Genomic DNA, 24,494 nt, shown 5'->3' on the forward strand with positions numbered 1-24,494 from the left:
CCTGGGGAGAAGGGACTCCATCCTGAACCCTGCAGCCTGCCTGGGACACCAGTGGGCAAAAGCTTGTGGGACTCCCTGGACTAGACTTGTTAAATAAAAGGCCTCAGGTTATTCCATTGCCTGTGCCTCTGAGCTCTCAGCAACTCTTTGGTCCCCTCCTCCGTGGAACAGAATCCCAGCCTCTGCGCTATTTGGGTACTGAGAAGACACTGTGGAATGCCCTATGTGTGCCTAGCCTGGAGGATGGAGAGAAGGAAAGCTGCAAGTCTTCCCTTGCAGCCTACATTTTAATATATCTTGCTGTGTGGCAGCACAGCCCATGCAAGGGGACCGGGTCGCAGGAGGCACACAGAGGGAGATGTGTGCACTCAGGCTGCGCTGGTGGTGCTCACTCCTCTGGGCTGCCCTGACCACCAGAGTCCCCTTCCCATCTGTACTTGTTGTTCATCTGGCCCTCAGTCCCACAAGGGTGGCGACAGTTTGTTCTCCATTACATTCCTGCACCTCTCGTGTCCCTGATGTATGTTAAGTGTCCGAGGGCGGCCAGAGGGTGTTGCCAGACCCTCGGAGGTTGAGAGTTAGGAATGCCGTGGTGGCAGGTTCCGCTCAATTGAGATCCCAGAACTGTGAAGGCTTGGAGTCATCCAAGCCTCGCCTCCCCCCCGCTTCCCCCCAGGCTGAGTGGACAAGATGATTTAATGGGAACCAGAGGCCAGGTTGAGTCAAGTGAGGGCCGGGTGGCGAGCTGCCAGCCTGCAGTGGAAGTGCCTACTGGTGCCCTGCTCTCCCAGGCTCAGCTTGGACCCCACCTTTCAGCTGAAGGGGCAGAAATGCAGAGAGGAGACTCAAGGTCACACGTTTGGGGCAGGGCCAGATCAGCGCTGCTCTCCTTGTGAGAGCCAGAGGGCAGGCGGCCCATAGGTGCGTGAGTTTTCAGAAGCTATTTAGCCCTCTTGTAACCATCTGTAGGACTATAATTAGGCATCCCTGAAAGAGTCATCTTTCACCCTTGTCCTCCAAGCCTGCAGAGAGGGCACTAGAACTGCTCGACCACCTTTCTCAGCTTTGGGTGTACTGTCCGACTGTGGGGCTTGCCTGGGAGGAGGCTTAGCACAGCTAGCTTACTTTGAACCTCCTCACCAGGGTGGAGAAGACAGCTGTGGTACTAACACACACGGTCACAGGTTAAGTGACATGATTGTTCTCAAGGTAAAATCAAGGGTATCCTAGCAAGTGGTCTTAGTAGGGTGCAGATTTGGGGTTCTTGGGATGAGCCTTGTTGGCATACAGTGGAGAGAGGAGCGGGGTCTGTGCACCGCTTAGTGGCTCTATGCACTCTCTCATTGTGGCTCCAGTGGTGGCCCCAAGGCCAGCACAGTTTCCTCAGCCACTTCCAGGACCACCGATAGCTTGCACAGAAGCCTGGAGTGTGTGTGTACTGGCTGAGAAAGCCTTCCCACCTGTGACTGCCTTCAGGTGTCCCCAGTCCTCAGTTCCTAGTTGCACTGTGTGCTGATGAACCTATCAAAGCTTGGCTTGTGGGGAAATCCCTTCCTCCCGGGCTTTTGGAGAGCCCACCGCCTGCTGTGATGGTCAGCCTGCTGTGATGGTCAGCGCCTGCCTGTGTGAGAACTGCTCGCAGCAGGAGATGAGAAGCCACTCTGCATCCCAGCTCCATGGCAACCGTGGAGGCTGCCTAGGCCTGTGATTATCTTTTCTCCTCTTGCCTCCAGCTCAGCAGTACTGAGCTGTGTTTAATCAGGGTTTGTTTGTTTTTTCATCCTGCTGTAAGTGTCAAAATGATAACAAGGCCCCATTTTAGGAAAAACAGGTACACTTCTAATTGGTTGTGAAAACACTTGGCTTTGCCTTGGGAAAGGGCCTGCTGAAGTTTGGAGCCACAGCTCATGTGTAGCTCATGTGTAGCTCATGTGTAGCTCATGTGTAGCTCATGTGTGTCTGGCTGAGCTGCTGGCCTTGCTGAGGAGTTTCCACCAGGCCACACCTGGGAGGAGGGGCGTCTGTGGAGGGAAGGACTAGGCACAAGGCTGGGGTGGTGGTGGAGGGCAGATCTGCTCCCTTGCCGAAGCAGATAGGCTGGAAATCAGGCGGTCCTCTGGAGAAGCTGCCCAGGCAAATTACCTGTGGGGGTTCTGTGCTGGGCAGGGGTCATCCTAGCCTGTTTGGAACGCCGGCCTCAGGGGACAGTCCTTCTCAAGGCGCCACAGCCCTTTTCTCTCCCCTTGCCATCTGTGTGCAGGGCCCAGGGGCTGTTCCTCTGCAAAGTCTCATCGCAGACCCACCTACCCACCCACCCAAGCCCTCCTCCACTGGCTAACCCAGCTTAGGAAGGGAGAGACTCAGGGGTGCTGTGGCCACTCCGCACAGAAAAGGCATGTGTCCATCCTGTCCTCTAGGAGCTTCCAGGCTGGCCCTGAACAGAGAACATCCTGGTGGTCAGCCAGGCAGAGACTGTTAGAAAAGGCAAGATGGATGAGAATTTTTAAGACAGTGGAAGAAAAAAGAATGAGAATATAATAGATCCTTGCTTTTGTCATTTCCTCTGGGTGCTCCAGGGTCAGCTGCCCTATACCCTTGCAGGTCAGTGACTCAAAGGATGAAATATTAAATATTTTGATTTTCACCCCAAATTAGACATTAAGGCTATTTCAATTATAGTTTTATTATTTCTAATTTAGATGAGCTAGTTTCTCCTTTCATATGTAAAATAAGCAGTCAAAACTCACCTTGCCCTTGACAAAGCAGATAAGAATTAAACTTTGCGGGAGTCTGTCCTTCTGCAGCCACTGGAAAACCTACCTTTAGCTCCAGCCCAGCTGCTGCAGCTTTGAGATCACAGCCTGGTTTGCTTATCTGAAAAAGAGGTGGTTGTTCCTACTTGGTAGTAGGTGGCAGTGGTTGGAGGTGTGCACTTCCTAGTCTGGTGCCTGGCTGAAGCTAGGTGCTCAGTAAGGGGGAAATGGCGTTTATTACTAAAACTGGGAAGTAATAATCCAGCATGTAATGACATCAGAGCAGGTCTACTTACAAGTCACCAAGTCTGGGAAGCCGTCCCTGGCCCCTCCGTCTGCCTCCCTCCCAGGCCACAGGTGGCTTTCTGCCCAGCACCTGGCTGCAGTGTACTGAGGAGCTCTGGTTTCCTGAATTGTGCCCCCTGTGGTAGTACAGGCAGGGAGGCTATTGTCCAGCGTGCAGGGTGTCTTTCAGACTGGGGAGGGGGAGCCCGGCCTGGTGGCTTGCCCTGTAGGCAGCAAGGGGCTGGCAGGTGAACAGCTGGCTGGGCGTCCGCCCCACAGCATGGCTCTGTCTCCTAGGTTGGTAACTACAAGCGGACGGTGAAGCGGATAGACGATGGCCACCGCCTGTGCAGCGACCTCATGAGCTGCCTGCATGAGCGTGCACGCATTGAGAAGGCCTACGCGCAGCAGCTCACCGAGTGGGCGCGGCGGTGGAAGCAGCTCGTGGAGAAGGGTAGGGAGGCTGGCCCTGCGCCAGGTGCTCACCGGGGCTCTGGGGAATGCTCCTCGCTCTCTGACCTGTGTCTCCCAAGATCTGGGCAGCAGGATACCTTACATTTCTGTGGCTGTGATTTTCACGGGGCTGGTGGGAGCCTTTCACCCACTGCATGAGCTTTTGTCCCTTTTCCTTGGGGACTCTGAACTGCTCTTTGCAAATAGCCCTTGAGCCTCCTGTTCCTCGTCCGCAGGCACTCAGCCTTGATGGCCAGCTCGGAACAGCTGTTGGTGCTGACTTGTGAGGAAGTTCCTGTCACCTGCAGGCGCTCTGCTCAGAAGTCTGGCTTTCTCACACCAGAGCTGTTCATTTCTAAGCCCAGATCAGGCTAGATGGTGACAACTGGCTGGCTTTGTAGCTGGGAGTCTTAAAGGGAGTGACTACAGTGTCACATGGTGGACTTTTGTCCCTTTGCCCTCCCTACCAACATCTGTGTCCACAGATGCCTCTGTGAGGGTGGAGCCCACTTCCCAGCCTAGGGGTGGGACTTGATTGAGTTCCTAGGAGGGACACAGCGTAGGGGAGCTTCTCGGGGGTGCTTGGGGTAGGCTCTCCTGGGGCCAGCTGACCTCAGAGGAGCCAAGCAGGGAAGCCAAGCCCCTGGGCATGGGTTCAGCCCTGCCTTGACCAGGTGCCTGTTCCTTCCCTGGATGCTGAAGCAGGTCATTTAAGGGGCTTACAACACAGCCTGGCACAGGGCGTGTGAGCTTTTGTCCCCTTTCCTTGAGGACTCCAGACTGTTCTTTGCAAATATCCCTGTTCGCCTGCAGGAGACACGCAGGCTTGCTGGCTCAGAACTCGGGTTCGGAGCTCAGGTTGTAGAGAGGCACATAGCCCTGGGTGGGGGAGACCTCCCTTGGCCAGTGGCAGCCCTCTGCTGCCTTTCCACCGCTGTCGGCGTCCGCCCTCGCCTGGGTGTCTGGAGGGCACTGTGACTCAGACAGCAGGCTGATCATTTTGCAGTCCCCTCGTTATGCAATCCCAAGGGATTAATGGTTCTTCTGCTGTTCCCAAGCATGAGTTGTGTGCCCCACTCCTCTGTCATTTCTTTGCCCGGTCACTACTACTCCCTGTGAATACCTCAAGGACCTGGCCAGGGTCTCATTTTTACCCTCAGCTTTGTCATAGCTCTGCTCTTCCCCTGCCGGGTCCCCTTATCAAAAGTGACAGACCAGATTAAGTTTCCTTCCTGAGCAGCAAGGAGCCCCCGCTGCACTGCGAGGTCACCATCTGGGCCTGTGTCCTGCTGCCCTTCCTCCCCTCCTCCCTCCTCCTCCAGGGACAGGATTGGTCCTGCCAAGGAGACGGGCCTCCATCCCAGCATTCTGGCTGCTGCTCCGGGCTGGGAGCCTGCCTGGGAGGCCGACAGCCACAGCGCTGGCCAGGGGCTGCCTGAGAGCCCCACCGTCAGGTGTGGGTGTGGTGGGTGCAGAGCAGCCTGGGATAGAGGGGACCCATTTCAGAAAGCCCCCCCTTCTCTGACCATCTTTAAGCAAATTAATGCCTCCAAAGTATAAAAATTTGCATTTTTAAAGAGCTCATTGCCTTAAAAAAAGGAAATGCGTGTGGGCCAGGCTGTTTCCATGTGAACAGCTGCAGGGTGACAGGAAATCCCCGACACCAGCTGCGACCAAGTAACCCAGTTCTTGTCCCATGCCAGGGCCCCAGTATGGAACGGTGGAGAGGGCCTGGATGGCAGTCATGTCTGAGGCAGAGCGGGTGAGCGAGCTGCACCTGGAAGTGAAGGCCTCGCTGATGAACGAGGACTTCGAGAAGATCAAGAACTGGCAGAAGGAGGCCTTTCACAAGCAGATGATGGGAGGCTTCAAGGAGACCAAGGAAGCCGAGGACGGCTTCCGGAAGGCCCAGAAGCCCTGGGCCAAGAAGCTGAAAGAGGTGCCTTTCTCCCGCAGGCCACTGCTGGCTTGACCTCTGTCCTGCTGGCCACCCCACCACCAGGGCTCTCTCCTGCCCACACTCCCAAGAGCTCATGCTGCTGCCTTAGCCATGGGAGGCCACAGATGGTAGAGGAAAAGCCACCCCTTAGCCCAGAGTCAGAGTGACTGACATTTACCCAGATGGCAGACACAAGTGCTTTATGAACATTCTTTAAATGTAATCCCTACCAGCCCGACTTGTAAACAGGCTAGGAACTGTATATTGGTGGTGGAGCTCAGAGCGCGAGCTCTCACCCCCTAACAGTAGAAAGGAGTGACTTTTGTTATTCTTTTGCTTGGGTTTTTCTCCTAAATTTGCAAAGGGTACTGATATTCCATTTTCTAAAATGAGCAACCGGTCACGGAGTCTGTTCAGGCCCCTGCTAGCTGGAGGCCGACCTCAGCCACCCCAGCCTGCAGCTGTGCCCTGCACCCTGCTACAGCCTGGGCCCCCTCCCTGCTGGGCACACCTCCTTGTCCACGTGGCTTTTCTCAGGAGCTGTGCTGACTGCCCTCTCATGATTGTTCAGAAAATGCCTCCAGTCTCTGGGTTTTATAGCCATTTTCTTTTCCTTCTCACCCCTGGGCCCATTCACAGTGGAACTGTTTCCCCTCTCACAAGGCCGATGCTCCGAATGCCTCTTTTTCTCTAAAGTGAACCTAGAGCTCTGGAATACACCAGGGACCCGCACTTTGACACCTCCGTGCGAGTGCGTGTGGAATCACAGGCGGCAGCATGTGCGTCCTCCTCCCCCCCAACACACACAGCCCGCTTACTCGCCCACAAGATAGCCCCTTTGGAACTTCCCTGCCTGGCATGCACTGGCCTTGGATAGCCGTGCCTCCTCCCTGGTGCTCCATGTCCGCTCAGCTGACTTGCTCCAGCCATTTGTGAGTCTGTCGGCCCCCTGGTGTTCCTTGGCTCTTGCCTGCTTTCTTGGTGGTCCTGTTTCGGAAGTAGAGTGCATGGAGCCTGTGCTTCCTTGTGCCTTGGCTCAGCAGCAAACACACGCCCAAGTCTGTGTGACCTCTGGTGAGGATCCTGGACTTTCAGCAACAAGGCCTTCAGAACACATTCTCCTTGTAGGTAGAAGCAGCAAAGAAAGCCCACCATGCAGCATGCAAGGAAGAGAAGCTGGCCATCTCCCGAGAGGCCAACAGCAAAGCAGATCCATCCCTCAACCCTGAGCAGCTCAAGAAATTGCAAGACAAGGTAGAAAAATGCAAGCAAGATGTACTGAAGGTAAACTGCGCTCTGTCTGTCACTTAGTAAGCCTTTTGCAGTTGCTTGGTTGGCTGGGTAGGTGTAGAGAGAAACAGCGAGAAACACTTCCTTCCCTCTGGGTACTGACCTTACTTCCACTGTGGTGCCTGCCCCAGGTGAGGGGCAGAGCTAAGTGCTGGGCAGGAGGGAAGGAGGTGCCCAGGGGGAGAGTGTATCTTGGAGCCCATAGGAAATTGAGGCCTGGGAGAAGGGTGGAACTGTCCTGCATTCATGGCAGTGCCAGGCCCGAGAGAGCACGGCAGAGGCTGTGGGCAGCAGGTAGTCTCCTTTGATGAGGAGACAGTCAGTGCCCAGGCAATTTGAAATCCTGGGCATGCTTCTGTTTCCCTGTAAAAGAAACTTCTGCCTCCAGGGGTGAGTGAGGAGATGACAGGAGATGATTTTGTAAAAGTGCTCTGTAAACTGAAGTGCCCCACAGATCCTGGGAGCAATTCTTCCTGGAAGATCCCGGAATCACAGGAGTCTAAAAACTAGGCAGCATGTTTAATTTTGAAGTTTCTTGTGAGGGGCCGGCCCCTTGTCCATGTCCCCCTTCCTCTGCTCAGCGGTGAGGAGCTGGCTGGAGGACGCTCTGCTGACAAGCTGCCTCAGGGGTCTGGCCAGACCTGGCTTTGCAGGAGCAGATAGGCTAGAGCTAGAGAGGGTTGCGCTCCACAGACAGAACTGGAGGCTACACGGAGCAGCAGGAGTCGTGGGCTGATTCCCAGGCCTGAGTCGAGCATCACCATGCCCTGTGGATTGGGAAGTGGCACATGTGCACTGTGAGAGAGGCAGCCAAGGCCAGAGTTGAAGTCATATGTTGCCCAGTGGCTCAGGAGCAGGGGTATTGACCCCGGTGCCAGTGCCTTTCCACACTATTCCCCTGCTGGGGAGGAAGCGTGATCCTGTGAGAGTCCATCAAATGTCAGAGTCCCTTTGGGGAGCAGCGCCTCTGGCCTCCATTGCTGGGGTGGGGCCAGGAATTAGGGGGTTTTGAAGCACTCCAGGTCCCTTCCTGTGGGATTAAATGAGGGACCTGGGCCTACATGCTGGATGTGGGGGGTGCCCCTAGGTTTTAAGTCAAGGAGCAGGGTACGCTGGCACACGCCTGTAATCCCAGCGTCTTGGGAGGCTGAGATAGGAGGATCACAAATTCAAAACGAGCCTCAGCAATTTAACAAGGCCCTAAGCAACTTGGTGAGACCCTGTCTCTAAATATATAAAATAGGGCTGGGGATGTGGCTCAGGGGTCGAGTGCCCTTGAGTTCAATCCCTGGTACCCTCCAGAAAGAAAGAAAGAAAGAAAGAAAGAGAGAGAGAGAGAGAGAGAGAGAGAGAGGAAGGAAGGAAGGAAGGAAGGAGGGAGGGAGGGAGGGAGGGAGGGAGAGAAAAGGAGAGAGAAAAGGAAAGAAGGCAAAGAAAGAAAGAGAAATAAAAGGAAAGGGGCCGGGAAGAAAGGAAGAAACAAGCCAAGGAGTGCTCCACCCTGGCCAGGATGGAATTAGGTGCGCTCGAGGGCGCCTGGAAGAAGACGGAACCTCTTCTTGTGGATCGGTTGGGGGGTGCTTTCATGTTTTACAGACACATCAAAGCCATGCGTCTGCACAACAGAGGTGCAGTGTCTGTAGGGGGTTTCCTCCTGGGGCCTCCCCACCTCTGTTCTTCTAGTGATGTAGATGCCTTGGAGGTTCTTATAGCCTTTGAGTCCTGCGGAGAGCCCAGTTCCCCCGACCCTTGAAAATGCCAGCATTGACTGGTTGCACAAGGACTTGGGTTTGTGTAGCGGCCAGGCAGAGATTGCATTGGGCAGTGTCCATCAGAGAGGAAGCTCTTGCGTTTGGTGCCAGAATACTCCAGTGCCCCAGAGGGCGAGGGCTGCCTCTCCATGCAGTCAGTGAATATTCACTGGGAACTTCCTGCGAGCTCTGCCTGTAGGTCTCCTGAATCGTGAGGACCCCAGCTTAGCACATGGGCTGCGCTGGGGGAGAAGCGGGGCTCAGCACCATCAGCACAGCCTGGGGACAGGCCGAGTCCAGGGGTGGGAGCACCGACTGCACTCCAGGGGCTCCCGGGAAGCCACCTGTTTCTAGCTCCTGCCCCACAACCTGGGTGCTTGAGCCCACTGCCCTGCGTGCCCTGTGTCTGAGCCGGGACTCCACACTGGGCTCCACACAGGGCTCCCTGGGCAGCGGGTGCAGGCAGAGCTGATGGAGACGGGGAATAACCACAGTGGCTGTGGAACTGTCTTCCTGCTGAGCATTCCCTAGCCCTGGCAGGGATGACCTTCTCCTGTGCTCTTGGAGGACCCACGCATGGCCACCTTTGAGAGCTCAGAACAGAAATGAGGAACCACAGATGCCAGGAGAGGGGCCAGGGAGGAGCAGGCCCCGGGGGATGGGTGGGACCTGTCCCCAGAAGATGGGGAGAGGCTTCAAGAAGAGGGACCTCTGCTAGACATGGTGGTGCACACCTCTAATCCCAGCTACTGGGAGACTGAGGCAGGAAGATTGCAAATTTGAGGTAAGCCTGGGCAACTTAGACCCCATTTCAAAATTTAAAAAGGGCTGGGGATGTAGCTTACAGGTAGATGACTCCTGGGTTCTCTTCGGAATACAGAGGGGTATCCCAGCCCCTGAATCAGCAAAGGGTGACTGGGAAGGGGGCAGGCTGGGCAAGGCTGGCAGAGCAGACTCAGCGTCCTGGGGGAGCAGAGAAGGTGCCTCAGAGGCCTGCAGGCTTGGGAGGACTCAGCCTTCCCCAGAAGGCCCCAAACATGAACAAGGGAGTCCAAAGCAAAGTTCCCAGGTGGAGCCCCTGGCTACCCCCTTGTTTCTCAGGGTCTCATGGTGGAGAACCCTGCAGGAGAGAGATGGCCCCAGCCCTGCTATGCCTCCCTTCATGCCAGGGAGCTGCCACCAGAAAGCAAAATGCCCTGGCCAGCAAAGCAGTGGGCCAGCATGATGTGGTGGGGAGAGAGTGGAGTCTGTGGACGAAGCCACTATTCCCAAACACCTGCCGGCCAGGCAGGAGCCTCACGTTTTCTAGCTGTCCCTGGGTGCTCTTAGGATAGGGATGAAACCCCTTCTCAGGACCGTCTGGAAAAGAGCAGCGGTGTGGGGGACAAGGGATGAGACCTTGCAAGTGCCTGCTGATTCACCGCCTTTGCGCCTGTTGTTTGCACTCAGAACCCTGTGAGGTGGGGAGTGTGCCCATTTTTTGCTAATGAAAGTAAGGCTCCAGGGAAACAAAAGAGCTCTGGGGTTCAGCCCCAGCCCTCTGTGGCACTTGGAGCTGTGACTTTGTTTCTGTGGTGACTCACTGAGCCATTGCTGCTGGGCACCATGGCCAAGGCTGCAGGGTGGCCCTTCCCAAAGGCAAAAAGGACAGGTGTGTGGCACGGGTGGCATCATGCACACTGAGCTCTGGAGTGACCCCTGCTTTGACTGTGTCTGTCTGCCTGGGCCTCACTCCAGTGAGAAGCAGGGCAGGTGCACAGAAGCAGGGCGACTGGGACTTGAGCTTGAAATCCGTCTGAGAGCTCCTGCCCTTTGGGTTTGAAATCCTATGGGCCTGAGAAGCTACCCAGGAAATGAACATCTTCTTGTGCCTGGGTTTTCATTTAGACCAAAGAGAAGTATGAGAAGGCCCTGAAGGAGCTGGACCAGGGCACTCCCCAGTACATGGAGAACATGGAGCAGGTGTTCGAGCAGTGCCAGCAGTTTGAGGAGAAGCGGCTGCGCTTCTTCCGGGAGGTTATGCTAGAGGTTCAGAAGCACCTGGACCTGTCAAACGTGGCTGGGTAAGTTTCCTTCTGCTGGAAAACACAGGGGAGTTGCTGGGGAGCGGAACTCGGGTGCCATGCTGCAGGCCTGGGGGCAGTGTCAGCCAGAGGCCTCCCACTGCAGCCCTGAGCCCAGGGTCCCTCGTGCCAAGCCCCTCTGCAGCACTGCCAGCCAGCACCTTGTGCTTCTGGGCAGGAAGGGGCCATAGCTGTGATCAGCGCAGCTGGGGGTCTGATTTCCCCCTGGACGTGAGTCCCATGTTTTCCAGGCTGGGTGTCCCCTGTCTCTGGACAGGCTCATGCTGAGGTCCCTCATGAGGTCCTCTCACCCTTGCTGTCCACTCCCCTTCACAGTGATCCTAGACCTCCTGGGGAGACTCAGACCCCTCAAGGCTTGGTTCTGAACTATGACACGGGATCTATGACGTCTCTCCTGGGCCCTCGTTGTCTTTGGTCAGAACTCCAGACTTCCTGGGGCATTAAAAGAGTTCTACTTTCATCATTCATCTAACAGAGCCATTAAGACAGAAATCAGAGGTCAAGATCTGTTTATAGGAAATTACATTCTCCTTGTTATCTTCTTCATTTTAAAAAAAGAAAAACAACAATTATTGTATAGCCAACCTGCCACCATGCAATTCATCTTCATGACAGCCTTGAAAAGTACACAGCACCGTCCCTGCCTTGTTGATAAGGACATGGTGGATAAGGGTTAGGTGACCTGTCAGGCCAGGGGAGTGGGTGTGTCCTTCTCTCTGCATGTGGGGTCATCTCTGCCTCATATGTGATCAACCTCAGTCTGTAGCCAGGTGTGCGCATCTTGACTCCCTGTCTTCCAAGCCACTGGGTGAGGTGGCCACTTGCATCCTAGGGCTGCTGTAACAGTTCCAAAATTTTGGTGGCTTGAAAACTGGAGATGTTTGTCACCTGACAGTCTGGAGGCCAGAAGTCCAAAATCAAGGTGTAGGTTATGCCACACTTCCTCCAGGGCAGATCCTTCCCACCTCTTCCAGCTCCTGGTGTCTGCCAGAATCCTTAGCTTCGTCAGCTTCTGACCACATCACTCTAGGCCTCCTGGTCTTCTCTCCATGCCTGTGTCATCATGTCACCTTCCTTCTGTATCTAGTCCAAATTCCTCCTTTTAAAAGAACATCAGTCTTGATTGATTGATTGATTGATTGTGCTGGGAATTGAACTCGAGGGCACTCGACCACTGAGCCACATCTCCAGCCCAATTTTGTATTTTATTTAGAGACAGGGTCTCACTGAGTTGCTGAGGCTGGCTTTGAACTCGCAGTCCTCCTGGGATTACAGGTGTGGGCTGCCAAGCCCAGCCCTTATTGGGGGTCTTAATGTTCTCGTTTGAACTTGCTTACATCTATTAAGACCCTGTTTTCAATCAGGTCAAATTTAGAGATCCTGGGACTAGGACTCCAATGTGTCTTTATTAGAGGACAAACTCAATCCTTAACAGAGGGCGACTTGCCTGCTTAACAGAGGAAATGAAGGCCCAGAGAAGGGGACTGACTTGCCAGCAACACAGATTATGAGTGAAAATACCAGGTCCAGCCCTGACCCTGGCTCTTGCTTCCTGGAGTGATCAGAGCAAGGCCCCAGGGTGCAGTGGGCATGTCCTGCATCTCAAGCAGCCTTCAGACTGGACTGCCTTTGCACTCTGCCAACCACCAGCTTTCTGAGGGCCATGGGGCAGGGGGCTTTTGGCACTCTCCAGTTGCCGCTCCTTCCCCTCAATGTGCCCCAATGCAACCACACAGTGGAGCCCACACAGCCCATGAGTGCCATCTGACCCGAAGCGAGGCTCACTGCCTGCCTTCTGCTCTGATCCACCGTCATTTGTTGGAAGCAAGCTGTGGTGGGTGGTTGTCCCCATCTGTGCATGTGACAGCCAGCAGCCTTCGCCTACCGGGGAGGGCACTCCTGAACCACTGGGAAATCGACTCATGCTGGCTATGAGACCTGGGGGCCTGCTGCAGCTGGCACCGGGTGGGGGAGTGGTGGCCGGCCCCATGTCCCACAGCACCGTGCTGCTTTCTCTGATTTAGCTACAAAACCATTTACCGGGACTTGGAACAGAGCATCAAAGCTGCTGATGCAGTGGAGGACCTGAGGTGGTTCCGAGCCAATCATGGGCCTGGCATGGCCATGAACTGGCCACAGTTTGAGGTAAGAGAAGGCTGCGTTACCCCATCTCCCAGGAGGGGACCTGGACCCATGGCCAGACTCTGTCAGCATTAGTCCTGGTTATTAGGCAGTCTTCTTGGGTGGCTATGGTACGGACCGGGTTTGGTCCCAGGTGCCACAGGCAATACTGAAGGCCTTCTGAGTCTCGAGGGATGGTGCAAGGTAGGGACATTGACTGTCACGTGCTGACCACTGGCACTCCCTTCCTGCTGCTGTTCCCACAGCTGCAAGGACACACGGGACCTCTTGTCCTGCCCCTTCCTCCAGGGTTGGCTGGGAGGGCAGCAGCCACAGTGTCCCCTGGCCTCCCTGCATTGGGCACCCTCCTACTCCTAGCCTCCCGTCTGTGAGATGAGCCTTCCAGGGTCTTTACATCACAAACCCCAGGGCCTGGGGAACTTGGGTGATGGTAGCATAGAAGGCAGTGGCCAGAAGTCCTGCCACCCCGTTCCCTGAAAGAGGGCGAGCCCCTCCTTGTGTCAGGCCTAGCCCATGGTGTCCCTGTGCGCTGGGGAGGCTCTCTAACTCGCTTGCCTCCTGCCTCGCCGTGTTGCAGCTGTGGGGTGAACGAGCCACTTGCCCTCGTGTGGCTCAGTTTCCCAAATGTGAGATGGGAATGACAACCTGGAGTGGTGGGGCGGTGACCTGGTCCTGCTGGGTTATGGGCTCGACTCTGGTCCCAAAAGTCGGCACTGGAGAATGCCAAAAGCCACCTCCCCCATGGCCCTTGGAAAAGCCAGGGCCACCACGCACGGTCCCTTCTCAGTCTGCACTGGGGTCCGACCTCACCCTGTGCTTCTGTCTCTGGACTTTCACATGGTATCTCCAGTGCCAGGGTGGGGCCCCTGGGGCTGAGCTCTTCCCACCTGCCCAGCAGAGGCTGCAGAGCAGGCTGTGCCCCTTCTAGGAGGCTTTGGGGTTAGTAGGGGCCAGCCCTCAAGTGCAGGTGGCCCTGGAGGGGACAGGCAGCCTCCCCTCCCCTGGCAGCCCCCTGGGAGGAAGTGTGAGCTGGAGTCTGGGCACTGTTTGACATTTAGCCCACAGTGGTGCTGCTCCTCCAGTGGCCTGGGACACTGTTGTTGGAAGCAACAACAGTGGGATTCTTCTGTGTCCCTCAGAGATGCCCGTTAATATAAGAGGGGAACTGAGGGAGGAATATCTGACAGACTGTCTCCCTGGAGAGGTGTCCTGGCCAGAGCCTGTGGGTTCCCTGTCCCCGTGCTCGCTGGGCACACATCTGCCACTGGCACCAGACTGCTTTTCTTTTCTCTGATGAAGTTATTTGCTTTTGCTTTTCATGCCACCAGGATGAAGTAAGTCTGATTTATGATTAACTCATGGCTTGCCCAACCCCCCGTGGTGTGTCTCACCCAGCTCCACCCTGGGGGCGGGGGGTGCCCCTGCTCTGTGGCAGAACAATTGATGCCCCTTTGTGTCAGGGCTGTTAGCTGCTGGCCCTCCTTCCAAAATCACTTGATGCCAATCCCTTCAGCCTTTGGAAGCCACCCAGGCAAGATGGGCTTATATTCAGAGGTCTCTGTAAGGAACAGTGAGGTTCCAGCTGAGCATTTGGTTGGGAGAGTAATTAATAAACAAGGCAATCTGGATTTGAATCCGGCCAGGTCTGTTCCCTACCCTGCGGATACATCAGGAGTGGGCCTTGGGGACCTGCATGGCCGTAGCCCACTGGGCTGCCCCCTTTGTCGTGCCGTAGTCAGCCTTGGTCTTGTTGGCAGTGCAGGGTTGAATGTCCCCACTTGGCAGGGTTGCTCAGACCTCTGCAGCAGTTAGTGTGTAAGTGGGAAGGGTCCTCGGCACCTCAGGACAAGGCCATGTGTCCCAGTCAGGTCCCCAGAGCACTGGCTCCCTGTCTACTTCCCTGGGAGGCTTGGGACACCTGGCGAGGCAGACCAGAAGCTGAAAGAATGGTGCAAGAAGGAGTGGGAAGTGCCGGGGCTGGGTACTCGAGTCAGCCCTGGTTCTGTCTGCACCCCACACCCATGCAAGTGTGCTCATCCCAGGAGGTGGGCTAGGCCCTGTGGTTATAGGGTGCCGACCTCCAAGCCCTGTAATCAGTAAGGATGGGCTCAGGTCGCTTGGCCCACAGGTGGGTGCTGGGGAGCCTGAGATCACAAGGGAGGTCACAAGGGAGGCCAGCAGCCATGATGGCAGATGTCACTGATGCACAGGGCTGATCTCTGTCCTGCTAGATGTTTAGACCTCTGACTGGTTCTCTCCCTGACCCCTGATGCCTAGGAGTGGTCTGCAGATCTGAATCGAACTCTCAGCCGCAGGGAGAAGAAGAAGGCAGCTGATGGCATCACCCTGACAGGCATCAACCAGACAGGCGACCAGTCTATGCAGAGCAAGCCCAGCAGGTGAGTGCCAGGAATGGGCTCAGTCTACAAGAGGCCACCTGTGGGAGGCATCTCCTGGGCCATCTGCCTGGTCCCTCAGTAGCACCAGCTTGTTCAGCTGAAGAAGTCCTTGGTGGTAGAGGGACCCTAGAGGAAGGGTCCTCCACCCCCAGACATCTTACCTGAAGCCCCCCAGGCTCCTGAGGACTGGGCAGTGTGTCTCAATAAGATTGTCTTGCTGCTTGGTGCTGGAGCTGCTGAAAGTTCACAGGGAAGGACTGGGCATTCATGTCCGCAGGGAACGGCCCTATGTGGACGTGGCAGGTAGAGGTAGCGCATGCAGGAGTCCTCCAGCAGGTCAGGTGCTGTCAGGGTGGATGTTTCCTTCCCACGCTCTGTACAGGTGCCAGTTGAGGGAGCGGCAGGGGACCCTCTAGTGTCCCCTTTTTAAACTACCTTCTTGCTGACAACATTGGTTATTCCTGGGTCAGGTTTTTTCTTAGTTGTTTAGGCCAGGCGCTGTGGCCTGTAATCCCAGTGCCCATAAGGCTGAGGCAGGAGGATCATGAGTTCAAAGCCAGCCTCAGCAAAAGTGAGGCGATAAGCAACTCAGCGAAACCCTGTCTCTAAAAAATAAAAATAAAAAGGAGCTGGGGATGGGGCTCAGTGGTTGAGTGACCCTGGGTTCAATCCCAGTACCAAAAAGAAAGAAAGAAGAGTTGGCTGCACAGTTGTTAGATGCTTCTGGAAAGCGTGTGTGCTGTAGAAGGCCTATTGCAGGACTTGCCCAGAGGCCGCTCTGTAACACTTAGTCACCTTGTGACTGGGTCTTCCCAGGAAGACTCAGCCAGGCACGTGGCCTGCCTGTCGCCCTGGGCACTGCGCCCACAGGCTCCCAGCAGATGTGGCTGGTCTTCGCTCAGCCGCTGTTCACGTGGACTGGGCAGATGGGATCGGCAGTGAGCACTGGTTAGAGAGCAGGCCGGCCCTGTGTGCTGGGGCAGAGGGTAGGAAGGAGGCCCGCAGGCTCCTGGCTGGCCAGAGACACTGTACCAATGTGGGTGCCGGCGTCAAGCCCCCAGAAGAGTCTGCAGAGAAAGATGCCAAGGAGAGCCGCCGTCCCGTGGTCTCACCCCGTGCTCCATGCCAGACTGGACCCCATGAGGCAGTGGCTGCCATTCAGGCTATTCGGTGGCATCCAAGGTATTTCCTTGCCTCCCTTTCCCAGCTGTTCCCCAAAGCAGTGTTGCCCAGTAGAGGGCAGGACATCAGCCCAGAGTTATTTGGTGGGCATCCACCGCCTTTTTTTTTAGTTGAATTTCTTTTAGTCTTAGATGGACACAATACCCTTGTTTTATTTATTTATTTTTATGTGGTGCTGAGGATGGAACCCAGGGCCTTGCACTTGCTGGGCAAGCGCTCTACCGCTGAGCCCCAGCCCAGCCCTCAGACTTCGTTCTTAACTGTTGTCCCCTCGTCCACCCCACCCAGTGCTTAGCACCCTGCAGCCCCTTCATCTCATCCCCCTCACTTCCAGTCTCTCTGGTCCCCACACTGGGCCTGTCACACAGAAGGTGGCTGATAGAGTTGGGAGAGCGGATGGTCTCCCACGACACTAGAGAGACCCTCCGCGCTTCCTGGAAAGGGTTGCAGAGGAGCCTTTGGTCCTGACTCTGGAAGCTCCAGCCCCAGGAGAACCAGGAAGCTGCCACTAAGCCTTTTAGTAGTGAAAGGAGGGGGCCTCTGAAAAGTCCTGACCACACAGAGCTCAGGGACCATCGGTGTGATCTGGGGCTGGAGAGCTGGAGAGCTCTGAATGGCCCCTGCCAGGCTGTCATCCTCCCAGGAAGGCCCACTGACTCTGCCCCGTTGGATCGGCCCCATGTGGGAACAGGGGGAGGGGAAGAATGTGGAGAAGCCCTGAGCCAAGAGCAAGCCAGATACCAGCTGTGGCCCATTGCCCCCCACGCCTAGGGCCTCTGTGCACATCGATGCCTCCAGGTGGAAGGAAGGAAGGTGGGCATCTGGTTGTCTCTAGACTCTTGAAGTGTTTTGAACAGCTGAGGTTTGACCGCGTGTTTTTCTAAAATAACCATTTTTGTCCACGTGACATATTCCTCCTCCTCTGTACGAGGAACTAGTTGGTCCTGGAAGGGCTACACTGTGATCCTGCCGCTGGGAGTCATCAGGACCCTTGACGGGCCCCAGCTGGGGTCCCTGAAAGCTCTGTCTCTCCCCATAGCAATCTTAGTGTCCTGAACAACCCCGCCCAGTCTGCGCAGTCACAGTCCAGCTACAACCCCTTTGAGGACGAGGACGACACGGGCAGCACCGTCAGTGAGAAGGAGGACACTAAGGCCAAAAAGTTGGTGAACACACGTCTCCCTCTGGTCTCCGCCTCGCTCGCTCTGTCTCCCTTTCTCTCTGTCAAGGTTCTCTCGGGGTCCCGGCCGCTCGGCACTCCAGCAATGCATGAGGCCTGCAGGAGGTGGGCGCCTGCCGCTCTGCACGCCAGGCTCCTGCTGGCCGTGGACGGTCTCTGGCTTCTCCACTTCTGGGGAGGGCACAGCTAACGCTCTTTGGTTGCTTTTTCTCATCCTGCATTAACCCTTCAAGGCCCTGGCACCACTGCCACAGGAACACAGGCTGTGCTGGGGACCTGCTGGAGCAGGCCCAAGTCTGCCTCTGCAGCCACTGATGTGGGGCGTCTCTGGCCCCGCTGTTGGGGGCTCAGGATGAGTGCGAAGGGCATGAATTCTCACAGGGATCTGGCTCCACCCAAGCTAGTAGGCCAGAGGGAGCTGTGCCCCCTCAGGAGCCCTCAGCCCAAGGGGCAGAGGCCCTGGGTGGGGGCCTCAGTCCTTTCCCATCCCCATGCTGAGGGCCCTGTGACCACCTCTGTGTTACAGTGTGAGCAGCTATGAGAAGACCCAGAGCTACCCCACTGACTGGTCCGACGACGAGTCCAACAACCCCTTCTCTTCCACGGATGCCAACGGGGACTCCAACCCGTTCGACGAGGACACCACCTCAGGGACAGAAGTGCGAGTCCGGGCGCTCTATGACTACGAGGGTCAGGAGCACGACGAGCTGAGCTTCAAGGCCGGTGGGTGCCAGTCCTCCCTGCCACCTCCCCTCTGTCCCTGCTGGGTGCTGGTCCTCCCTGCGGCCTCCCCTCTGTCGCTGCTGGGTGCTGGTCATCCCTGCTGGGTGCGGATCCTCCCTGCCGCCTCCCCTCCGTCCCTGCTGGGTGCTGGTCCTCCCTGCGGCCTCCCCTCTGTCGCTGCTGGGTGCTGGTCCTCCCTGCCGCCTCCCCTCCGTCCCTGCTGGGTGCTGGTCCTCCCTGCCTCCTCTCCTCCGTCCCTGCTGGGTGCCAAAACTCAGAAGACAGCCAGGTGCCTTCGCGTCTCTCCCAGGAGGCCCGCCCTTGCTGGCCACTGGCTAGTCATGCCGGACCCACTACTGGCCTGAGCAGCAGGCCTCATTCACTCCCTCTGCTCAGCACAGCAGCCCCGCAGGCCCCGAGGGAAGCCTCGTCTCCCCAGGCCCCAGCTGCCAGGCTTTGCCCAAAACCCAGAGCCATGGTGCGCGCTCCTTGCCACGGGCAGTCGGGGCCCTGTTCGCACGTGCTCTGCTGCGCATTTTCCATCCTGCTCTCTTTAATGCTGGCAGCATTTCACCAAAATGGGCCTGCGTTTGGTGAGCACTCCCTCAGAGCACACCCAGGAGGTTCCTTCCCTTGCCCTGCACCTCCCTAAAGCCAGAGCCACCCCTCCAAGAAGAGGGAGGCCAGGCTGGAGCTCAGCAGCAGGGCGGGGTGTGTACCCCTCAGGCCCCACCTGTGGAGAGGCTAGGTGCCCGTGCCCTCCCCTAACAGCCAGGCTCCTGACCCTCCTTCTCCGGGGCGCTCAGTAAGGCCAGCCAGCTGCCCCAAACACCTGTGCCCAGCACTGGTCATCTCTGGCCTGCTGTAGACTTTTCTTTCCTGTGGTGCTGGGAACCTAACCCAGGTCCTGCACGTGTTCTACCAGGTAATCGCGTGCCTGGCCCTAGAAGTGTTTTATGTACCTTTAAGCCATCTTCATCCACTTTTCTGATTTCAGTGATTCTTGTGGTCACTCACTACTTTGTTGATTTATTTACTTTTAACTTCTAATCATTTTTGCATCGTACGTATTGGCCTTGGCAGCAATTTCATAGATTTCAAATGTGTCCTCCAGCTGTGAGTAAATTGTCAAAAAAGAAACGCTGATGGGAATGAGTGTTCTCTAGCCACCAGCCGCACTCCTTCACTTTCCTGCCCGTCTCTTGTGGTTTTGCTTTTTTTTTTTTTTTTAACCATGGAAAGCAGTGCCCAGCCGGTGCTGCTCCTCCTCTGTCCGCAGCAGACTGAGCTCCCTCTCTGGACGTGGTGCTCACAGAGCCCTACCTGGGTTCTGTCCGCCCCGTGCAGCATCACCTGCCAGCAGCCTCTGCACGGACATGGGGAGCAGCTAGAGCTGGGCAGCTGCTGGAGCTGGGCAGCTGCCTCTAAGTGCAGCCGCTGTGAGGGCTGGACCGTAGGCCGGAGGGGCAGGGGAAGCTGGCAGCTCATTGTGGACACAGACTCACGTGTTTCCAGCCCATTTTGTGGGAGCCCTGCTGCAGGGGTGGCAGGGCAATGGGAGTCGAGAGCACAACCCGCACCAGCCTCACTACCTCCTAGGCCCTGCGTGTTGAGTGCATGGGCGCACGGCACCTTCCCTCCACAGACAGCAGATACCCCGAGAACAGGAGCTGCCCATGATGGCAGACGGCAGCCCCAGCTTGAGCTTTCCACCCACTGCTTGCAGCTGAGGACACCTGGGGTCCAGGCTGCTCTGCTTGCCCTAGCTGGCAAACATGGGACCTGGGACCCTGCCCCAGTGCCACCTCCCATCCCAGCTCCCATCGCCACACCATGGACCTTATTCCCCATCTCTCTGAGCTGGGCTCTGTCCATTTCTCTCATCTCTGTGTCTCTCCCTCCAGCAAGGCTGGGCCTGGAGCTGGGGCTTCTTCAGGTTGGAATAAACAAAAAATAAGTGAAGCCACACTAATGCACAGAGCCACAGGGAGGTTCCAGAACGAAGCCTGTGACTTCCATCTCAGCATGTAGAGGAGGATTGACAGATGTCATCTTGCACAAGCCAGGGAATGACAGGTCTGAGTCATACATGATCTCTGGCCTCCCATAACCTGGAGAGTGGCAAGGACAGGGATTAACAGAGACCCACAGACCATGGCCTCAAGAGCTAGATGAGATAGGAAGAGCTGGCTGTCTGGGATTCAGGAAGGGATGCAGCACTGAGAGCCTGAACTGTGAGGAACAGGGGACTGGCAGGAAGGCAGAGGCCAGGCTGGTAGTATTCGGCTCTGCAGCATCTTTGGGGATTATTATAGCAACTGAGAGCCGGGTGCTGCAGGGTCACTATGTGAGAGCTGTTTTCTTTAGATCCTGGGCTCCTGGGACTAAAGAAACATTAGAGAAATAACCAGGCCCACTGCCCCTCCACCCAGAAACACCCTTCACAAGCTCTCCTGCAGCCAGCATCAGGTCAGTGTCACCCACCCTCTAAGACCACTCCCTCTTTATTTTGCAGGAGATGAGCTGACCAAGATAGAGGACGAGGATGAGCAGGGCTGGTGCAAAGGACGCTTGGACAGCGGGCAAGTTGGCCTGTACCCAGCCAACTACGTCGAGGCCATCCAGTGACAGGCTGTGAGCAGGCTGGTGGAGGGATGGAAATGGCTGGCCCTGAGCTCCGCTAGCCTAGGCCTGGGCAGCAGCACCTGGGTGCCCCAGCAGCCATGTGGCATCCACTCCACCTGCAAAAGATGGTTTCTTGGTCTCCTGGTGTCCTTTGAAGGCAGACAAGCTGATCGTTTCCCCTGGGACTCAGCCCCTTTCCAAGTGCATCTGGGGAGGACTGGGCACAGGCAGATGCAGCATGGAGAGCCAGGCCCCTCCCTGCCCGCTAGCTCTGTTGGCTTATCATGGATCTGTCTATTCTTGACCTCGTCTCCTCCAAGTCAATGGTGGTTACACTGATTCTTGTTCCACTGATTATTTTCCCTGATGAGTCCCATACCTGTAAGTTAAATGAACAAACTTACATGCCAATCTCTGAGTAAAGATTTTGAGGTTTTTAATTTAAAGGCGATGTACAGTTATACTTTTTTTATACACCTGTTCTTCCATTCATTTGTACATAAGTGATGGTGAGACTGAGCCGCACCGTTCTGTTCTCAAGGACACAGTACCTCCATTTCCATGCCACGCTGCTCATCAGCCAGACCTCTTCCTGGGCAGGGAGTGCCCTTGGCAGAGGCCTGGCAGAAAGGTGGGGGACATGTGTGGTGAGGTTTCAATACAGAGTGCGCACTGCAGAGAGAACCTTTTGAAGAACTCCCCAGAGTCGCCATATTTAAAAATTATTTTTATTCTGTTGCTTAAAACTTTACTCTTGTACAAATTAACGTTCTATCAGTGATTGGAAAGGTTAAAACATTAAAGGTTAGCTTTTCAGGCAGATGCATCTGTAGATTAAGATGCTTTATATTGGACTGCCATGTCTTGCTGTATATCTGTATATATTATTTGATATTCAGAGAATATAAAGAGTTCACCTAGTGTTTAAATGAGGTTTAATAGCTTCTGAACGTGGGTGTCATTATAAACTGCTTGAAGCCTGAGGTGACCACCTGGGGTGTGGCTGACTGGCTGGCTGGACCTCCTCTGGACTCTGAGGCGGCCCTGGCCTCTGGCTGAGGCGGTCCTCACTGGCCACCTGTGGCTCCAGCATCTTGACAGGCCCCAGTTCCAGCTCCCTGCAGGGCGCTGTGCAAGCTCCGCCACAGAGCCGGTTGGACTTGCAGGCTGTGCAGTCACCTGTGTTCCTCAGGAGCTAAGGGAGGCTGGGTCTCACCCAGTGCACAGGTCCCTTCGAAGTCCCAATGGTGGGTGGAGGGGAAGGTGCAGGAGGGCCTTGGTCTTGCTGCCTGAGCAGCCCAGCAAGCTGTGCACTTGCTCAGTGTTCACAGCCAGCGTGGGTCTTGCTTGGAAAGTGGGTACATCTGTGTGTCACGCAGCTTCCCAGCAGAAACCCTTGTGCCTGTGCTGCAGAGTTACCAAAAACTGTTGTCTTTGATTTCTAGATGTACAGTATTTTAGAGCAAAATCAATAAACAGTTGATCTCATGCTTCCCAGAGGCCTCTGCTGTGCATCTACCTCCCGCTTGCGTCAGTGGTTTTCCCAGGGTCATTGGCTTTGGAACTGGACCAGATCTAGGGCACAGGGCCTCTGCCCAAGGGGTGCCCCACTGCCCCCAACAAACCAGAGGTTGGGGTGGGCATCTGCCTAGCGTTTACCTCTCCACAGGCCCTCACAGCAGCAAGGCCAGTGATCACTCACCCCCCATAGCTGTCCTCAGAACATCTTTTCCTGAGCACCTACTGTGCGTTGGTCCTTGTGCTCCACTTTGTATTTATATCGCCTGCAAACAAGTCTTCAAACAGCTCCATGGGTGGGACTGAGTCCCTGTTCCTGTTTTACAGAGGAACAGCAGAAGCTCCTGGAGCCAGATCTGCCCCAGGAGGGCTGAGGTGCTCAGCAAAACTCCAGGGCCCACCCTTCCACTGGGCTGGGCAGAGTCGGGAGGTGGGCTGACCTGGGCATCCCCTACTGATGTTAAGTGGGGCAGAGGAGGGGCGAGGGTTGCCACAGCCACACTCACCAAGCCCTACGAGGCTGCCCAGCCAAACACCCCTCTGGCCATGGGGCTCTCCCAAAGGAGCCACCTAAAGAGGGGCAGCAGGTGGCACCTCTGCCCCGTGCTAGACCCATTCTTACGGTCACCCCACCGCGCAGGGACCTGTGGTGGTGACTAGGCCTACTGCCCTGTCCTGCTCTGCTCTTGGGGGCAAACTTGGGAAGCCCACCTCTTCTCCAGGCCTCTGTTCCCAGGCAGAAGGATGTTGGCCTTCCCCCTTGGAGGGTTTGGGTAAGGGGGAGTCCACAGGCGCTCAGGAGGCATCATTGTCCTAATTCTGAGGGGCACTCAGGTGGGGGCTGGGACTCTGCCATCCCTGATTGGCCTTTCCATCACCTCCATGTGGAGCTGTTATGTTCTCCTGGCTCCTCCTCGTTCTGCCTCCCACAGCCACCCACAGCCACCACCGGAGCTCCACACTGCACTTGAGGGGAGTGTCAGGGCCCCAACCTGCTCCTGAGCAGGGGCTTGGTTCAGTGCCATGAAGTGTTCCTTCCTCTTCCTCCCAGCCGCACCTCCCCACCACCTCCCACCATAATGCAGACCGAGCCCAGGGACCCAGGCAGGGACCTGACTGCTACACCTGAGATAAAGTGCTGCGTTTTTGCAGACAGGAGAGGACTGCCTCTGTCCCAGGCTTTGGGACAGGGCCCTGAGCCACCCAAACATATGGAAGGCCTCTAGTCACTTGGCCTGGTCTTCTCTGAGCAGGCTATGGGTGGGGCTGGGCTACACCAAGGCCCTGGGCGCTGGGACAGCCCGTCAGGGCAGGGATGGGCGAAGTGGGGAAGTGTTGAGAGCCACAGCCTAAGTGGCCCCAGCAAACTTTCAGCTGATTGGCTCCTCTGCGGTGATGCTCATTGGGCTGTTTCCCCGCCCTTTCAGACCATGGAGCTGCTCATTAGGGGACTCTCTTGGCTCCGCCCACGCGACCCAGCCAATCGGCCTCAAGAGCCAGAGGAGTGGGGGTTGAGAGGCTCGCCGGAAGCTGGTGGTGGCAGTTGGGCTCTGAAGGGATTCCTGAAGAGCTGTGTGTGTGTGTGTGTGTGTGTGTGTGTGTGTGTGTGTGTGTTCTAAAAATAAAGTTCGTTTCTGCTTGACAAGTGGCTCGTGAATTGTGCCCAGCCAGACTGCGGCATTTGGTGGCCCGCATAGAAACGACTGAGGGTAAGTGTTAAGGTAAACTGCTCGCCCCTGAGGGCAGGGCGAGAGGGTGGGGAGCCACTTTAAGATTCTTCTTTCATTTTGCTTCACTTTTGTTTTAAGTTGCCTGTCCCTGGAGATGGGTGAGACGGAAGAAAAACCGCTCACATCTGAGGGAAAACTATTTGTGTCTGAGGAACAGATAGGGAGAAAGGACGGATGGGCATTTCAGGAGGATAGAAAGGCTGATATAATGAATTTTGTTCCATTTTTGTTTCATTCTGTCTTGGTTTTATTTGGTGTTATCTTGTTGGGTTGTATTATAGTAGAAATATGGGATCAGAAATTAGTAAAAAACAAACCAAAAGAGTGTTAAGTAAATTGTTCGAGGAAGGAGGCTTCCCAGTAAAACCAAGAGCAGTCAGGGCATACGTTGATACAATACAAAAATGTAGCCCATGGCTTTTTAAGGAGGAGTTGTTAGA

The 24,494-nt window shown here is 55.9% G+C and overlaps 1 protein-coding gene across 5 annotated transcripts in view; it reads left to right on the forward strand.

Moving 5' to 3' along the window:
* Positions 1-22,303, forward strand: part of Pacsin2 (protein kinase C and casein kinase substrate in neurons 2) — a 110,839-nt gene extending 88,536 nt beyond the window's left edge. For 4 of the 5 annotated variants that reach the window (XM_078052610.1, XM_078052609.1, XM_078052612.1 and 1 more), the window contains 9 exons: positions 3,336-3,492; positions 5,195-5,430; positions 6,559-6,714; positions 10,359-10,534; positions 12,580-12,700; positions 14,975-15,096; positions 17,318-17,440; positions 17,985-18,181; positions 20,697-22,303. In XM_078052610.1, coding sequence (XP_077908736.1) covers positions 3,336-3,492; positions 5,195-5,430; positions 6,559-6,714; positions 10,359-10,534; positions 12,580-12,700; positions 14,975-15,096; positions 17,318-17,440; positions 17,985-18,181; positions 20,697-20,809 — 1,401 coding nt within the window. In that variant the 3' untranslated portion in view covers positions 20,810-22,303. The remainder of the gene's footprint in view (positions 1-3,335; positions 3,493-5,194; positions 5,431-6,558; positions 6,715-10,358; positions 10,535-12,579; positions 12,701-14,974; positions 15,097-17,317; positions 17,441-17,984; positions 18,182-20,696) is intronic. The other variant, XM_078052613.1, reaches the window with a different exon arrangement.
* The last annotated feature ends 2,191 nt before the right edge of the window (positions 22,304-24,494 follow it).

This window comes from Ictidomys tridecemlineatus, chromosome 6, assembly GCF_052094955.1.
Source record: "Ictidomys tridecemlineatus isolate mIctTri1 chromosome 6, mIctTri1.hap1, whole genome shotgun sequence".
NCBI classification, from domain to species: Eukaryota; Metazoa; Chordata; class Mammalia; order Rodentia; family Sciuridae; genus Ictidomys; species Ictidomys tridecemlineatus.